Genomic DNA, 16,536 nt, shown 5'->3' with positions numbered 1-16,536 from the left:
AGGAGCCTGAGCCAGGCGGAACTAAGGATTTGGTTCCTCCAGAGATGACCAGTAAATGCCAGTGTTTATCCATCTGCAGGGAAGCCAGGGTAGTTCACTCAGTCAGATCGGAATCCATCTCCCTGTTGCCTGTTAGTTTTGCTCAGAGACTTCCCAGTTCCTGTGTGATTATCTGAGAACAATTATACAGAAATCTTCTCTGCTCTCCCTGTCTTGGTGACTTTCAGGTACCATGTCCTGGTTTCTTTGCCTTCCTTTGTTTGAAGGTATTTTTCCAGAGAGAACCTTTGGACTTTACTGTTTTCCACCTTGAGCCAATTTGCTGTCATGCCCTAACAGTCTCTTCAGTATTTCCTTCATAGGTAAATCTCTTCATGGTTCGTAAATAGATGTATGACAACACCTTTTCTATTTCTGTGTGCCTGGGCAACCTGCTCATGCATCTTTAAGCTGAGAACTGTGAGGTTTGAGCTTCTTTTGAACCTTAACAGTGTCTTTGAGCCCCAGGGAAGAGAGAAACATCCAGAGCAAAGCTGGCAGAGTTATTTGGAGTCCTGTGCTTGGTGCTGTTGCCGTATAACAGGCCAGCAAGCTCAAAATTGAGGGAAAGCTGTTGTCATGGAACAAGTTTTCTGATCTGTTGCTGCATTTGACCCTTTTTTAGTCAAATGATAATTCTCACTACTGGGTGGGAAGTGGACTAGTCTCACTATGGATGACTTCCATTTAGTCCACACCTTCCTTGAAATTGTGTCCAAGACTGGATGTTATATTGCAGCTGGGACATTTTCAAAGCAGAAAAGTTGCTTTGTGACTTCTAATCTGTACCCATTTTGTGCATTCCAGTATGACTGAGTTTTCATTGACAGGTTGATTTAAACTCATGTTCAGTTCATGATTTTGTATGTTTGTTAGAACAACCCATTAATTTTGTAGCCTATAATTGTAGAAGTGATCGTTCTAGCCTGTACTAAGCTGTGTTATGTTTTCCCTATCCATTTCCCAATTTAGTAGGAAAATTATTAATGGTTATCTAGCATTCTTGTTTCTTAATCTGAAAACTTAAATACCCTGCCTATTCCATTAATATAGTTAATAAAGTACTGAAAGTTGCTGTGTCCAGAACAGATGCTACAGAAATAATTGGTTAGATTTCTACTTTTTGAATGTAAATACTTGTTATATGTTCTAGTGTGGGGTTTCATCCATTTTGTAGGAGATCCCAGGCTTTTTCTTGGAAAATGCTTTTTAGCATTTTGTGGTTTTAACAGTCTGGGCATGTAGAAATCTGCTTCTCATGTTCAGGAATGTTTAGAAAACTTACAGGGAACACCTCCTTTTCAGCCAGCTGAGGTCTAGAAAAGGTCCAGAACTTGATGATATGCTCTCTCAAGACCTGATCTGTGTCTTGTCTACTTTTGACTACTCAGCCAAGGAGGCTGATTTATAAAGGCTGTTGAAATAGATCACATATTTTCTTGGATTGTCAGCAGGCCTCATCCTTAAACTACTGAGAACTGTGCCAAAAAACTCAGCTGATGATGTCAGTTTGCATCCAAAGCATGGCAGTGTCTGAACCTCGCAAGGAAACTGAACTGTAACCTGCTCTCACGTTAATCACACACTGTGCAGTGACTTGGCTGTCAGATCAGATGCCACGTTTGAGGTAGAGGTGCTCCAGACTGGCTGGCACTTCTTCCTTTTGCTGGTGGCCACAGTGGAATCCCTTGAGTTACATTTGAACAGAGAAGAAGCGTCTGCTGTACGGTAGTGAAGGCCATCAAAATAGATCCTGTCACCTGCTCTTCATTCTCGCATTGAAGTTTTCACTTTGAGGATTCTGGCCACTGAGTTCGTGATGTACTTTCACGATAGCTTTGAGGAATCATAAGACACACGTGTATCTCTAATAGGATACACATTGCTGGCATGCAGATGAACTGTGGATTGCTGAAAGGTAAAAGTACAATTTTAAACCTCTCTAGGACAAGAAGAGTCTGGTAAAGTGAGTCCCCTGGGTAAACTACACAAATGAAAATTGCTGTTTGCTTTTTTTCTGCAGTTTGCTATCATTTCACTGGATCACCTGAGTGTTTTCCATTATATTGTGGCAGTTACCTTTATAGTAGAATAAGCAAAGGTTCCTGCCTGCCATCAGGAGTCAGTTTGTATCAAGATACAGGGCTTGCACACCCACTGCCGCAGCCGATTTGCTGAGACTTCAGTTCATGTTCGCTTGTGTGAGATGTGAAACATTCTTAACTGTCCATGTTCAGAAGACTACTGTGACTTATCTTTTTTATTAGTAGCTGAATAAAAGGTTTGCTTTTATTGTTCTTTTCTTGATTTACCTTCCTTGAAAACTTCTGCCTGCATTTTATTCAGATTTTTTTTTTTTTCTCAAATTTGCTCTCTTAGGCAGGAAACAGTTTTTTTGCAAAAATCAGTGGTCGTAGATAGTTCATTATATTTGTGTCCCTTTTCCTTTAAATTATTATTGTTCTGATAGTTTTAGGTGCCACTGTCCTGCATTTTTATATTTCTAATTTTCTCTTTACTTGTAATCTCTCTTACTGCTGATGACGGCTGCTCCCAGAACCCATGTCAGGGAGGGCACAGCCTCACCACAGTAGGTGGTGAGCCCAGTGCTGACAGTCGTGTTCTAACACACTCCCACCTGATTACACCCAGCAAGGTAACACCAGGCTTCTGAGCAGCCTGCCCTGCTCCACACAAGTGTAGTAGTTGGAGTGAATCCTGCAGGATTGCAGAGAAAGTACCCGAGGAGTTCCACGTTTATGCAGTCTCATTCTGTTTCAGCGCTGGATCAAGCAAGCCCTGGAAGAGGGGATGACTCAGACCTCACCAGCTCCACAAGAGAACAGAACCCAGTGTCTATACCAAAGCAATGAGAACAGCAGCTCCTCCAGCATCTGCAAAGATGACCCAGGTAAGTGCTCAGCACCATCAGGGCAGCATGGGCACTGGAGTCAGGCTGGGGAAGGTGCTGAATACCAAAGGCAGCTATACCAGTATCTTAATGTGTCCTGCTGCCTGATGGCACAGCTTATGGGTAGGCAAGAATGATGCTTTACTGTTCATTCAAATTTCTGCAGACCCATTCTATCTTGAGCATCTGTAAAATTTCTCAGTATTTTGCTGTGAAATGATAATCACTTAATATTGCATTATCAATCTCAGTGCTTTGGGATGTCTTGTACAGCAGAAGGGAGAGGGGTTGAGGGAAGAGACCCCAGAATCATTTTTCAGCAAGATGCTGTTGGAAGGACAGCTAAATACCTGCTGACTGTAGGAAGGTGTAGCAAAGTCTTACAGGCACGTGTGTAATAAATTATTAAGTACACCTCAAGGATGGAGAAGCTAAAATCTGTGAGTAAAGCAGAAGAATGGTTAAATCTTGTGTCTGAATTTACAGAGAAAGAGAGTGAAGATCAGCCCAGTCAGGGATCAGTTTTCCAAGGATGACAGACGGGAAGCTAGGTATCACACAGATAATACTAATTGATTATTGAAAGGTTCGATGAATAGGAAATAAACAGAATGCCAGAACCAATAAATACACATCTCGAGCAAGACCTAACCTGTAGAATTGACTGGTGATTTGATTTTGGGTTTTTTTAAACTAAGCATTAAATAGATTATTATTTTGAAGAGGGGTAGGCCTGAGGGAAAGGCTTTAATCCTTTGTGGAAGTGGAAATGTGCTTGGGCTGTATTGACGTAGCCTGTAGGAAATTATTAGGTTCAGGTAATGCTAACTGAGGTGTCTGATTTGTTTGTAAGAATCACAATGACATGTCCTGTGACCTCTCTCCTCTATTCTCCTCTCCTCTTTTTAACCTTTCGTTTTCCTTTCCCCTAGCTCCCTCTTGTGATTGCCTTCAGTTGAAATATTAGCTTTTCTTGTTCACTGCACGTCCCTGACTATGTATTGTTTTGTTAACAGTATCTAGACACATTGATGTAGAAGTAATTCAGAGGTACTTCATTTTAGGAGTCTTTTGTAGCTGCATTGAAGAAGACTCCTGGGCTTCATTTGGGCTGGGAGTAGGGGGAAGAAGACACTATGTGATTTGCTCGTGGCCAGTGGTTCAGCCGTGTCCTCAGCTCAGTTTGTGTTTCAGACTTGCTGAGTCCCCTGAAGAAATGGAAGTCTCGCTACTTGATGGAGCAAAACGTTAAGAAGTTGCTGCGGCCGCTGTCCCCTGTCACCCCGCCACCTCCCGTCCCTTCTGTCCCCGGCGCTGCGAGCCCGCAGCTGGCCACGCCCTGCTCGTCGCTGCCCGCGGAGGAGGAGACTCGCAATGGTTACGGCATCATGTTCTCGCCCATCCCCTCTCTGGCTGCCAGCCGCTGCAATACTCCACTACAGTTCGAGGTAAATCTGCCCGGGACTGGGTGTGCTAAAAAGGAAAGAACAGCAATATTTGCAGCAGACGTGGCGCTAGGGATACCTTCCTTTTTGAGTATGTATTCCTGAGCAGCATCACAGTCTCAGCCTCAGGAGCACTGCTGCCTTTCTCTTCTACTTCATTTCTGGATGGATCTCCTGCTCTGTGAAATGTCAAACTTTGCTACAGCCCAGCCTCCCCTCACTTTGTAGCTATCAGTAACATTAGTCTTATATTTTTTTCTCTTTCTGCAGAGTAGCTCCGAAATTTCTCAGGTTTTTCAGCAATCTTTAATCATCTCCCCCACTTCAGATCTCTGTGCCAATGGGGTCTTTAATCCCTGCCACTTCGAAAGAGTACAAGTATTCCATTTCTCAGAGTCTGTTAGACATCCCTGACTCCTCTTTCATCAAACAGCTTTCAGTAATCCAGAGTATGGTAGCAATACATCACGTCGTCTTTCACTATATTCCTTGGTTTTCTTTAAGTAGAAGAAAATTGCCTTAATATCTTGGATTTCTTGATAGTTTCCTTCTGCAAAAATTAGCAGAATTAATGAGCAAGCTGTGTAGGTGGTTTCCATTGCTCTGAGCTCTGTGGGACAGTCACCAGTATTCATCCAGTCAGGACCCTCCATTCTGTGCCTGTGAATAGATCATGCTGTTTGCAGGTTTAGTTTTATTTTTATAGTGTTGCATATTTTCATTAAAAAAAAACCTCACAGAAGACTTCAGGCCAGCTGCTCATACTCTGCCAGTTAGAATCATTTAAAAAATGGTGCAGTGATGGTCTACTTCATACCAGGGACTGACTATCCTGCAAGAATTCCTCATCTGTTTTGGAACAGGGCAAATATTCCTTTGTGGTACTTTCAGCTTAGTGTGTTTTGATTATTTTTGTTGAGAGCCCTTTGTCATAAGCTTCTTGAGAGGCAGCTCTGTAGAGTTTAGCAGGGAAGATTGTGGAGTGTTGAGGAGAGAAAGATGAAGGAGGACTGTTTCAGGCAGAAAGAGCTTTACTGGAAACAATCCTTACCCTTGCAGTGGTTGAGGTGACAGATCAGGGCAGTGTTGCCATGAACCTCCACAGTCTAATCACTCCTTTCTTGTCCCACCTTAGTGTTAATTAGCCTTGATTTCACTTGGTGTCTATAACCTGCTTGCCTTTCACTTTTTTTCCTCTTGAAAAGAATCTTACAACTCACTGGGCCAAAGTTTGAATGAGTGAATGCATCTCCTCAAGTATAAAAACCTGTGGCACTGTGGGGAGACAGCAACAGAAAAATTCTTCCATCAGTTCACAAGCTTCCTCAAGGAATTAAAAGTTGTGACTTGCCATCTTGCCTTGCTAGGAAATACATTTTTTTGAAGGCTTTTAAGAAACTTCCTTCTTGACTGATTTCTTTGCTGCTCTCTATAAAACTTGTATCACAAACTTCTGAAGTTTGTCAGGTTTTTACAAATTGAGGTTTTTCAGACTCAGTTTTGTGATTTTTTTTAGAGTGGGAACAATTTAGAGGATGCTTGGCCCCTCCATATTCATATATGGATGATGACATGCCTCTGCTTTTTTGCGGCATTTGTCAGAACTTTTTGTTAAGAAATTTCTGAGATTCCTCAGCTCTCTGAGGTTTTCTACGTTGCAGAAAATGGTGACTCCTGCTATATTTCTCTGATAGCAATATAGCTCTGGGAATCTGGCCTCTCTGATTCTATTTTAGGCCTGCTTAGCAGCATGGAAAGGGAAATGCTTGGGAAGAGTCCTTAACCGTGCTGTCACATGCATACACTGCCTTCAGGGATAGGTGCTCAGATGATACAACATTTCATAAAGCTGGCTGCTCACACCTCTTGTCTTGACTTGAGCTGGAAAGGTGGCCCACTGTGGATTGAAAGAGACACTTTTGTTTTATAGTACGTATCTATGAAAGGTCATATTAATGTGATCTAAGGGGGATCTTAGTTTACTTTCTGGGCTAAACCAGGCTTTTCTTCTCTCCTATGTTCTCAGACTAAATCCTGAGTGTCTTTCTCTGTGCTTCATGGAGCGAAGTCTATCTGACAGCATCAGAAATACAAAGAGTTAGCTGCTGATTTTCTTAACATTCATGTGCTCTGTTTCGGGTACTAAGTTGCGTCATGAGATGCAGTAACCCAGTCCTATCTGGGCTTCTGGAAAGCTTTAGAAACTACTTAACCAACCATGCTGCTGTCCAGGCTGGGGCCAGTTCTTGGGATAGTTGTTTAGAATAGCCATTGTTAATCTGTGTGCTTTTCTGTGTTGTAATTGCTTCTTGATTTTTGAAGCACATGAATAACTAGATGCTTTTTCCCTCCTCTAGAACGTGTCCTCCCCTGAGAGCTCCCCTGTGCATAGGCCCGAGTCCATGTCACCTGAGGTAGTTATGGCACCTGAGCCGGGAGTGTGTGTGCTGGGAGGGGAGGGAGGAGTGTGCAGGCACTGGGAATAAGGGTGGAGCTTTAGTCACAGTAAGGCTGAGGAGAGTTTTCAGGGTTATCACAACAAAACAAACAAATTGAAGACTGGAATTTGATTTGCTTGTTGACCCTGGTGGGAAACAGTGCAAATACTTAATATGTCTCAGCTACTGAGGCAATACATTTGGGGACCCTTGAATTACCATCACCAATTTCAGACTCAGCCCAGCCCGTGAGTGGTCTGTGAAATCTACTGAGTAGTGGCCAAATGACTGCTGGGGAAGGGAAAGCATTCACCACTAGTTTTGACTTACCAGCATACAGTGATGCACCTGACCTGCTCTCTTCAGCACTTACTGCCTACTTGCTTGCAGACTGAAAATGTTGAGGAGATACTAAAAAGCATTATTTTGCTTACCCTGGCCTGTTGTAAAACAGGAGATGAGCTACCTTGCTCAGTGACTGCTTCATAGTCGAAAACACATGCTCATCTCCAACGTGGTGGATTACTTGGAGCTGTAATACAGCAGGGGAAATGTTCTCAGCGACAGCAGGAGGGCAGAGCTGGTGCCTGGTGCTGCTGTTTTTTTCCCTCTGCACTGTAGTCCTGCAAAGAGGATAAAATCATGTCAGTTATACTCATTGTCTGAGATCCTGACATATTAATGTGGTGAAGGAGATGATTATTCTAGTGTCCTGGAGCAGTTTTGGCACTTTAAGCAGATAAATGAGTATGCTGTTGTATCATTGCTTAGTGCTCCACAAACTCTGACAGCACAAAGATGATGCCATTGTGGTTTTGTTGGAAATTGTAAAATGTAAAAATTAAATGAATGTAGTATTGTTAGAGGTTTCCAAAGCTCACAATAAGTGAAAAGAAATGGCTTAGAGGTCCTGGGTATCTTATTGTTAGGGAGTTAGTAGTGGCTGACTTGTGACAGGCAAGAACTTGGCTAATAAAACAGCAGATCTGTTCTGTTCTCTCCTGGCTACTGCTCTGCATTAACATCAACTTGGGGATGTATGAGGCAATTGAGAATGCTGAGTTTAATTCATTAACTGCCTGGGCATAGTGTTGAGCTGTATCCTCTTGCTGCAGAAAGACTGCTGAAGGGGAAAGGGCATCCCATATTGGACAGCTGAACTGATCATTGTTTAGTCTGTCATTCCTCTGTGGAACGAGCAGAACAGTGCAGGAAAGAACCGAAAGGGTAATCAGGAAGGAACAGGGAAACAGGAAGCTAGCATTGTACAGAAGGTTTTCTGCTTGAGTTTCTCTCCCTTGCTTGATCCTTTTCCTGACTACCCACCCCGTTCCTGTATCCTTGGATTTTCCAGGTCTGCCTCCGATCCGAGGATTTGAAGGGTGGGTACCTGGATTCCAGTGCAAACACCTCCCAGGAACGGCCATCGCTGCTCAGCTTTGCATCCTCTGATGTGGCTCCACAATCCTCCATAAACTCTACTTCAGAAATGAACTTCCCAGGGAAAAGTGGGGAAGGACAGATGCTGCTACGAAGCTCTGATCAGGCTTTTCGGACAGAGTTTAATTTAATGTATGCCTTCTCCCCATTGAACGCTATGCCCCGTGTGGATGGGTTGTTGCGGGGGTCTCCTCCTTTGGGAGAGAGGAAGCCAGTGAATTCGGAGGCAGGATGCTGCAGCTCTCCTGCCGAAGGGTATTTCAGCAGACACGAGTCAGGGCTGCTCAAAGAGACTGTGCATGGATCCATGTCCCCCTGCAGCGAGAGGGCTTCTGAAGGCACCAGAGCTGCTCCCCAGAATCCTCCACAAAGGAAGAAGGCAAGTACTCCTGTAAAAGAAATTCTTAGATCACCATGATGTTTACAGTTTCCAGTGGGGTTCCTGCAAAGACTTACAGGGAGAACAGAGAGTCTGTGCCAGTTATCCAGGCATCCAGTGCCTGGGTGGAAACAGTTGTTACAAGAGGGAGAGGTACCCTTTAGGCAAGATTTTGATGTGAGAAGTGGGAAAAAAGACACCACAGTGCAAACACCTCTTCTGGGATCACAGTAAAAAGAGTAGGATGCTGGCAGCTTTCATTAACAGTTGTTAAACTGAGACAAGACCCAGAGCAATAACACAGTGCAGCTGTACAGCTGGTGGAGGTGTTATTTATCAGGATGAAAAGGGTCTTTACAAGGAAAGAGGGTCTAAGATTTCAAAAGAAAACATAGGCTGTTTACTAGATCATATTAGAACATTTCCATTACATTGCAACGAAAGTAAGATGGAGGTTAATTAAATTTTAGTTCTTTGAGACTAAAAACACAGGAATATAGTTTAACAAAAGCAAATACATATTGGTTTCTTACAGCAGGCCAGTGACCCTCATGGGACTAAAACTGAGGTAAAATGTTAAGTCAAGGTAGTGCTGTGAAAAAATTGGGTTCTCATGGGACAAATACCAGTGCCTTTTCCTGTGCTTGGATATTTTTTTAATGGCAAATGTGGTAACTCCAGTCACTTACATAAGGGTCCAGCTGGATGGAATATCTTATTTCCTTTCCATTTCTGGAGTCTCTTCATTGTTTTTCTTTGGTTTTTCTTTAAAAATTACATTTAACTTAAAACCTTCATATGTTGAGTTTCTTTTGGAAATATCCTGTTCAATATTTTAGCATCATAAAGCTTTCTGTATGGGCATAGCTGATAAATTCTTCAGCAGAGCTGCCTTCTGTGAGTCCTTTATGTCTCTTACCTCATAGTAACTCTAAGGGAAGGCACTGAAAGGTACGTGCTCAGCTGGAAATATTTGTGTCTTTTTGATTCTGCTGATCTTATGTTCCGAGGCTGCTTTATCTTTGGTTGGTGTCATTGACAAATCTGAGACTGCTTTGCCCAAAACACATTCTACCTTGGCTACAAGCAGTTTGTTTTGGTGGTAGTGCTGGAAGTTTGCAATGCCTTCATAGCAGGCAGCTGCTCTAAGCAAGTTAAAATTCTGTGCAAGGCTTCACCAAGCTTCTAGTGTTAATGTGGCTGAACTAGTATGGATGAACTGGGCACTGAAGATACCAGTTCTGTGAAGAAGACTCTTACGTGTTTTGGGGATGTATAGATATTGAAAAAAAATTGCATAATGTCATGAGCCAGAGAGAGTGTATGGATGTTTTTGAGAGGAGGGAGGTTACAGAAGCTTGTTGCTTGAATATGCATCTCCTGAAGTAGTGTGAAAGTCCAGGTGGTTAGAGAAGCAAACAAGCTGGATGTTACAGCTGACGTATTGGTCTTAAAAAGTAAAAGGTGGGTGATCGTGGCAGTCTGAATTTGCACCGCTTAGCTCTTTCCTGGATTGCCTGCAGATCCAGCAAGAGTTGGTAATCCCAATATGCCTTTTCAAGTTTTACCTGCAGACCCAGAAGATTTTTTGGACGGTTCCTCCCGCTGTCCTGCTCCTGTGTGTTCCTGACCGCTGGCTGTGTTTCCCCCCAGGTGTCGCTCCTCGAGTACCGCAAGCGGAAACAGGAGGCCAAGGAGGGCGGCGACTCCGGGCGCGGCGCGGGGACCCCAACCCGGCAGGGCAGCGGCTCCGCGGCTGATGCGGACGGGAACGGCCTCTCAGGCTCCACAGCACGAACTCCATCCTCCCCACAGAGTGGCTTCTCCCCTTCTCATCCCTCCCTGCCTCACGTAGAGGACATCAGCCCACCAGACTCGAGGGGCTGTAGTTCCTCATCATCGCTCAGTAAATCCCAGGAGAGCATCAGCAGTAGGTGGTGAGTGTTATTCCTTCCAAGCAAGGCTGAGATTGCTCCATGAGGAAGGACCAAACTCCCCAGGGGGCATTTCCATAACAATATGTGCAGTAAGATGGATTCATTTGGGTCTCTTGGTATTGTTCTCTTTCATGATTACTAAACAACTGTGAAGGATACCAGCCCTTTTCTCAGGCTGTCTTCTAGTTCTTGGTTTAGATTTCAAAAATGTGCCTTGAAAGGTACAAACTTAAGCAGTTGTTGCTCTTCCAGTTCCCTTTTGAGGTCTTGGGTTGTAAGATCTTGCCCAGGCAATGAAAGTCTAATCCAGGTCTTTTTTAGCTGAACCTTCACTCTTTTTGGACATGAATGATACTAAGTCCAGCCCTGTTCTGAAGGAAAGCCTGCAGGCCTCTGTAACTTTGCATGTGAGAAGCAAGGACTGTGCAACAAATCCAGCTTTGCTAATTTACCAGACTCTGGTCAGTGGTGTGCCTAAGGCATGGACAGACTACCTTTATCATGGATACCATGAGAGGTTTGATAAGGGGAAAGTCTTCAAAAACGTTTGAAGCTGGTCCAAAACATGAAGTAATGCACTGAACTGCCAAGTGTGGCATTATAGTGCCAGTGATGGCTGGGAGGTTCTGCTGACTGCAGCCGTGTCAGGCACTGGCTCTGCTGCTCTGGGGTCAGGTTCTGTTCATGCACAGCACCAGCAGAAAGGCACACACAGACAGACACATCCCCCTTTCCTGATGCTGATCTTCACATAGATGGTTGGGTCACTGCTCAGGTAATGTCAGGGGGGTGGCATGAGGAGAGATTCAAAGCAGTGCTGAGGGCACTGAGAAGTACAAAGTTTGTGTTGAAAGCACTTGGATGAATTTGCAGGAGTAATAGATCTGTTTCCTTCCTTTTTCCATCAGTTTTCAAGTAGAGTTTAATAGAAACAATTTGTCTTTCACCTCTCTGACCATTTTCTGTCTACCAGATGACCTTCTGCCAGATATTGAGACTGACCACAGCTGAGGCCATCTGCTAATGATTAGTTTATTATCATTATTTTATTTTCAAATATTCTGTAAAAGTGGTAATAGCTCATGTCGTTCTCCTCCTGTGCTACTTCCTTCTGCCTGTAAAAGAGTAGGAAAAAAGCCAACCAACTGAATGAACTAAAACTAGTTCAGGGTGAGGTGTCAGTGTGGCATCCTTGCTTTAGTACCATCTTTTATGTTCTGTGAGCTTCATCTGCTGCTCCCTCAGCAGGTCCTGCTCTGGCTTCACTTTCCCACATGGTTTCAGGAGTAAGTATTGTGTGGGAATAAAACTCCTATTGTTAAGGGACACTGGATATAAAGTTGAAACCATGCTGATACAGTTTGAAATGGGATTAAGCAGATCTGCTGCCTTTAAAATTCTTGGATTTGAGTGCTTTAATGGGCACAGCTGACAAACATATACTCACCTTTTACTTTTAAAAATATATTAGAACCTGTTACTGAGGTAAAGTGACCCAGTTTCATCTTTCACTTCATGTGCTTATATATCAGATACATTTCCAGACGTTCACAATAATATTAGGAACAGAAGAAATTGGTGGGAACTAAAATTCCGTGCCTTAATGTGTAGAGTTTTCCAGATTTTTGCTGAATTCTGCAATAATTGAGAATAGCTTTCATAAAAAAAAAAAAACCCAAAAAAAAACAACAACAACAACAGTTTATCCATTTCAGTTGCCAGGATAAAGCCATCACAATGTAAGCAGATGTGCTGCTGCCCAGTAAACCCAGCCTTGCAGCAAACCAGTCTCCAAGCAAACAAAATAATAAAAAAACCCCAATGGGAAGCACAGTTTTCAGTATATCTTAGCAAAAGTTAAATACAGAAATTAGTCAGTATGCAGTTAATCTGCATGATTGCTTTCTGTGCAATGCATTTAATACAATCTAAATATTTAAATTCGGACATTTTTAAGGCACAAATTCCTCAATGTCCAGAGTAAAGGCATTGTAAATCCCTGATCATGATGATACTGTCTATAGGTTAAAAGACATATTTCCAAAGAGATTTGGATAGTCCTGTGTGGAGTTGATGGAATGTTGACTCAGAGGCCCAGGGTTTGTCTGTAGCTCTGTTTTTCTTCAGCAGTTTGGCTTTAGGAAAGCCACTTCACCTCTTCTTCACTGTTAGACAAGACACTTAAAAATGGAACAATATCTAGCATTAATCTTGAGTGGAGAGTTTTCACACGACAAAACAAACAGGACAGAGTGGCATTAGTGAGCAAAATGGCCCAGCTAGCCTGCTCAGGAATATTGCAGTATCCAACTGTATTGTCATGGCACTGTATTATCATAAAGGTATTCAGTTTGCTTCTGCTTAGTTTGAATGAACATAATTATGCAAAATAACTGCAGTTAATCTTAAGCTAGTTACCAGCATTTTCAAAAAAGTGTTGAATCTCAAAACCATTTTTCTGTAACCAGGTGATTACTGAACTGGATGCTTATACCGTGTTTTTGATTGAAGATTTGGTGTTCTGAGGGCAATGGCGTCATGATAGAAGGGACCAGCAGTCTGAAATCCTACTGGAGGTTTTTTAAATAGCAAAAGCAGTTCAGAAGTTCGTTCCTCATCTATCTAAAGAACTGGTGGTCTCTGATCCCCTGTGCATTGGCCACGTTGCTCTCAGCTGTGTCACAGCAATCCTCAGCTGTTCCTGGGGTTTTGTTGCAGGATGGTCCCGACGTCGGTGGAGAGGCTGCGGGAGGGCCGGGGGATGCTGGAGAAGGTGCTGCGGAGCGGTGCAAAGGTGTCCCAGAGACACGAATCCTCCCCTACCCAGGACAGCGCTCTCGACAGAGATGCAGGTAGGACAGCGAAACTTTGGGATGTTTGCTTTGGAAATTATGTGCTTGGATAACTTTGCCAAGTTGTCTGTGAAGTTGGTTTAGTTGTACCTTCATCTTTAACATTATCAAAGCTGCCTTCTGCAAAGCAAACTTTACTGTTATTCAAATATTGCTTGAGCCTGTACCTCTCTTTTATTAGAACTGGAAGACCTCTAGATTTTTTCCAGGAATTAAATTCAAGACTGCCTGCACCTTAACTCCACCACAGACAGCTTCTTTATCCTTGGACAGACGGGTTAGCATCTCCTATGCTATGAAAGAGCTATCATTTAATGGTCATTAGGTGAACATTCAGACAAGTGTATTACCTTGTTTCTGAGCAGTTTAGGGCAAGTATGTATTTCCTTCATTCCAAATCAGACTTTTCCCCAACTGCAGTAAAGGTGTGTTTGAGACCAGCTTTGAAAATTCTCATTTGGAGTTCTCCTGGTTTTCTACACCTAAGTGTGTTTTTCAGTGCTTTTTCTTCATCTAGTCTTGAGAGGAAGACCTCTTCCATATCAAGTATGTCAGAATTTCATGGGACCCCACTGGGAGTCTTTTCCCTCTCTTTCCCATACTAGTGGAAATGGCTTTCTTGGTTATTTTTCAGAAGGGTAGGCAAAATCCTGGCTCTTGGAACAGATCTTTGCCCAGTGTACCTGTACAGCTGTGGCTCTTCAATGTCACCTAAGAATTAGGATGGAGTTAAACTTTCATCTGCAGTGATAAATTCTTTCTTGTTACATAAACCCCATCACAGTTGTGAAAACCTAATACTGCAGCTGACAAAAGTCATCTTGTCTCCTTCATCCTAGCACAGCAAAGTACATTTTTTCTTCTTTTGCTTGCTCTGGCAATTTCTTCAGCATCTTGTTTAGATCCTTGTTTAGATTCTTTGAGCCACTTCCCCTCCCCCAGTTGCTGTACTGCTTCTTAGTGAAACAAATGGGTGGCTGAGTTCCTGCTGTTCCTGGTAGCACCTGGAGGAGTTATGAAGATGCACATTTTCACTTGGTGCTGTAACAGATAATATTAACAGGAACTAAAAAATCCCAAAGTTTGGAGGGTTTGCTGATGAGGCATGTAGCAATGAAATGGAATTTGTGTGCATTGCACGCTTCTGAGAACTGCAGCTGCTCTCAGCAAAACCTGTCACTTCATATATGCTTTAGGTTGACACAGGCCAGTACAGCCAAGAAAAGCAGTTATTCATGTCATTCCCTTGTGCAGGTATTGAGAATGGGGGAGGAAAAATGTTGGCTCTAGCTTTTAAGTTTACATAAAGCAAATTCAGGAAGGTCATAGTTTATTTACCCTTTGTAATTTAGTCTTTCAGTAGTCTTTAACTTGTCAAGGTTTCTTTCTGGGAACAGACACTGCCAGTAAATTGCAGAGCTCTACTGGTGTGCCCAACCTTTTAAGAAACCTTTATTTCTTCCAGAAATATGTGGATTTCTTGTGATTCCGTTAATCACAACGATCTCTGGATTGAACAGCTCTTCTGTGTGTGACTTTTTAACAAAACATGCCCTAAACTTCTGAATTCTGCCATTCTGTGGTACTTGGAATGTCACCAAACAGTCCCTTGCTGCATCAGTGGCATTTCAGAAATGGAAGGTGGCACAGGACACATGCTGGAAGCTTCACACCCCAGTCTCTGTGCAGGCCTGTGCCCTGAGGGAATTTCTGAGCCTCAAGAACAGACAAGAGCTACATCCAGATCCTTGTTAACTAAGCCAGCACTGTGGTGTAGCACAGAGAGGACAATGGCAGCAGAACCACGAGCACTGCTGGCACTGATGCTTGTGCCAGTGCAGTTGGGGCAAAGCCAGACTTGTCTGGCAGAAGTACAGAGCAGACTGAGGCAGTGTGTCCTGTTTCATGACTGAGACACATCTGTCATATAAATTTGATACTAATACCAACACTGTTTCACCAAGGCATTTCAAACGCAGCTGCTGAGAATCCCTGAGATGCTGCAGATAAACAGTTCTGTCTCATTAGTCTGCAGGTGAACTCTGATGTGAAATCATCTAGTCCCAGCAGTTTCACCCCTCCCACAGAAAGCAGGATCACCAGCCTTGGTTACAGGGGTAGCAGCTGAAGCACATAGTTGGCACAGTGGCTGTATCACTGCACTATGTACTTCTTGCCTACCTCAGGTCAAGTTCAGTGATATGGTAGGACAAGAAGCTCACCCACCCTTGAAATGCAAGAAAGGCTTACTCTGTCAGGAAGCATTTTATTCCTCTTGGTCTCTTACATATCTGAGGTGGATCAGTATGTGCTGTATGCTGCCGGTGCTCTATAAACCTCAAAGCATTTCCATCATCTTGGCCTGTTAGAAAAACAGGCGTTTCTGAGTTCCAGGAATAGCTCTGTAGCAGCTCAGTTGACTTGTAAACCATGGTCCCCAAAATGGCAGCACAGGATGTCTGTCTTTGGAAGTGTCTGGATCTGCCTTTGATGAAAACCCACCACAGGATCTTGCCGACAGCCCTTTAGGAAGGGCAGTTTTGTCTCCTGGGCTCTAACTATATGCAGTGTGGATTCTTGTAACCACGACTGATTGAGAAATTGCCCAGTCCTTAGAAACCCTCTTGGGCCTCTCATCCTGCTGAAGAGCCAGGGGAACCCTGGCTGTGTCTGTGCATTATCTCCAGGTGTGGTCATTCAGACAGGCTGGTCCAAGGCAGGTGGGCTTTGTGATAAACTAGAGCACACTGGTGCGAGAGGGGCAGCCACTCTTACACATGTGGCGGTCGCACATGTTAAGGTTTCCCAACTGTCTTTTGCTGAGTTTCTTCAGTTTCTGAAATGGTGGTGGCTGGGGAGGCTGCTCTGATCTCAGCTGGCACTGAATGCAGAGCACAAGGACTGGACTGTACAGTGTCACTTGAGAGGGAGCTGGGTGGCCTCAGTCAGTGGGGTGAAGTTTAACATCTTGCCTGTACATTGCAGATGCAGCAGAAGGAGACACTCCAGAAGCCCACAAAGGACCAGCAGTTTACAGTCCTTCTCGATACAGCTACCAGGTAAATGCTTTCACATCTTATCTGCCCATTCTGAAA

The 16,536-nt window shown here is 43.5% G+C and overlaps 1 protein-coding gene across 2 annotated transcripts in view; it reads left to right on the top strand.

The window, feature by feature from the left end:
* SETD5 (SET domain containing 5) overlaps nucleotides 1-16,536 on the top strand; it is a 65,896-nt gene that overhangs the window by 46,889 nt on the left and 2,471 nt on the right. For both annotated transcript variants that reach the window (XM_066326621.1, XM_066326620.1), the window contains exons 17-23: nucleotides 2,821-2,950; nucleotides 4,145-4,398; nucleotides 6,753-6,809; nucleotides 8,188-8,652; nucleotides 10,306-10,589; nucleotides 13,308-13,441; nucleotides 16,427-16,500. In XM_066326621.1, coding sequence (XP_066182718.1) covers nucleotides 2,821-2,950; nucleotides 4,145-4,398; nucleotides 6,753-6,809; nucleotides 8,188-8,652; nucleotides 10,306-10,589; nucleotides 13,308-13,441; nucleotides 16,427-16,500 — 1,398 coding nt within the window. The remainder of the gene's footprint in view (nucleotides 1-2,820; nucleotides 2,951-4,144; nucleotides 4,399-6,752; nucleotides 6,810-8,187; nucleotides 8,653-10,305; nucleotides 10,590-13,307; nucleotides 13,442-16,426; nucleotides 16,501-16,536) is intronic.

Source organism: Sylvia atricapilla, chromosome 11 (genome assembly GCF_009819655.1).
Source record: "Sylvia atricapilla isolate bSylAtr1 chromosome 11, bSylAtr1.pri, whole genome shotgun sequence".
NCBI lineage: Eukaryota > Metazoa > Chordata > Aves > Passeriformes > Sylviidae > Sylvia > Sylvia atricapilla.
The sequence above is the reverse complement of the archived record's forward strand: the minus strand, read 5'-3'. Positions and strand labels throughout refer to the sequence as shown.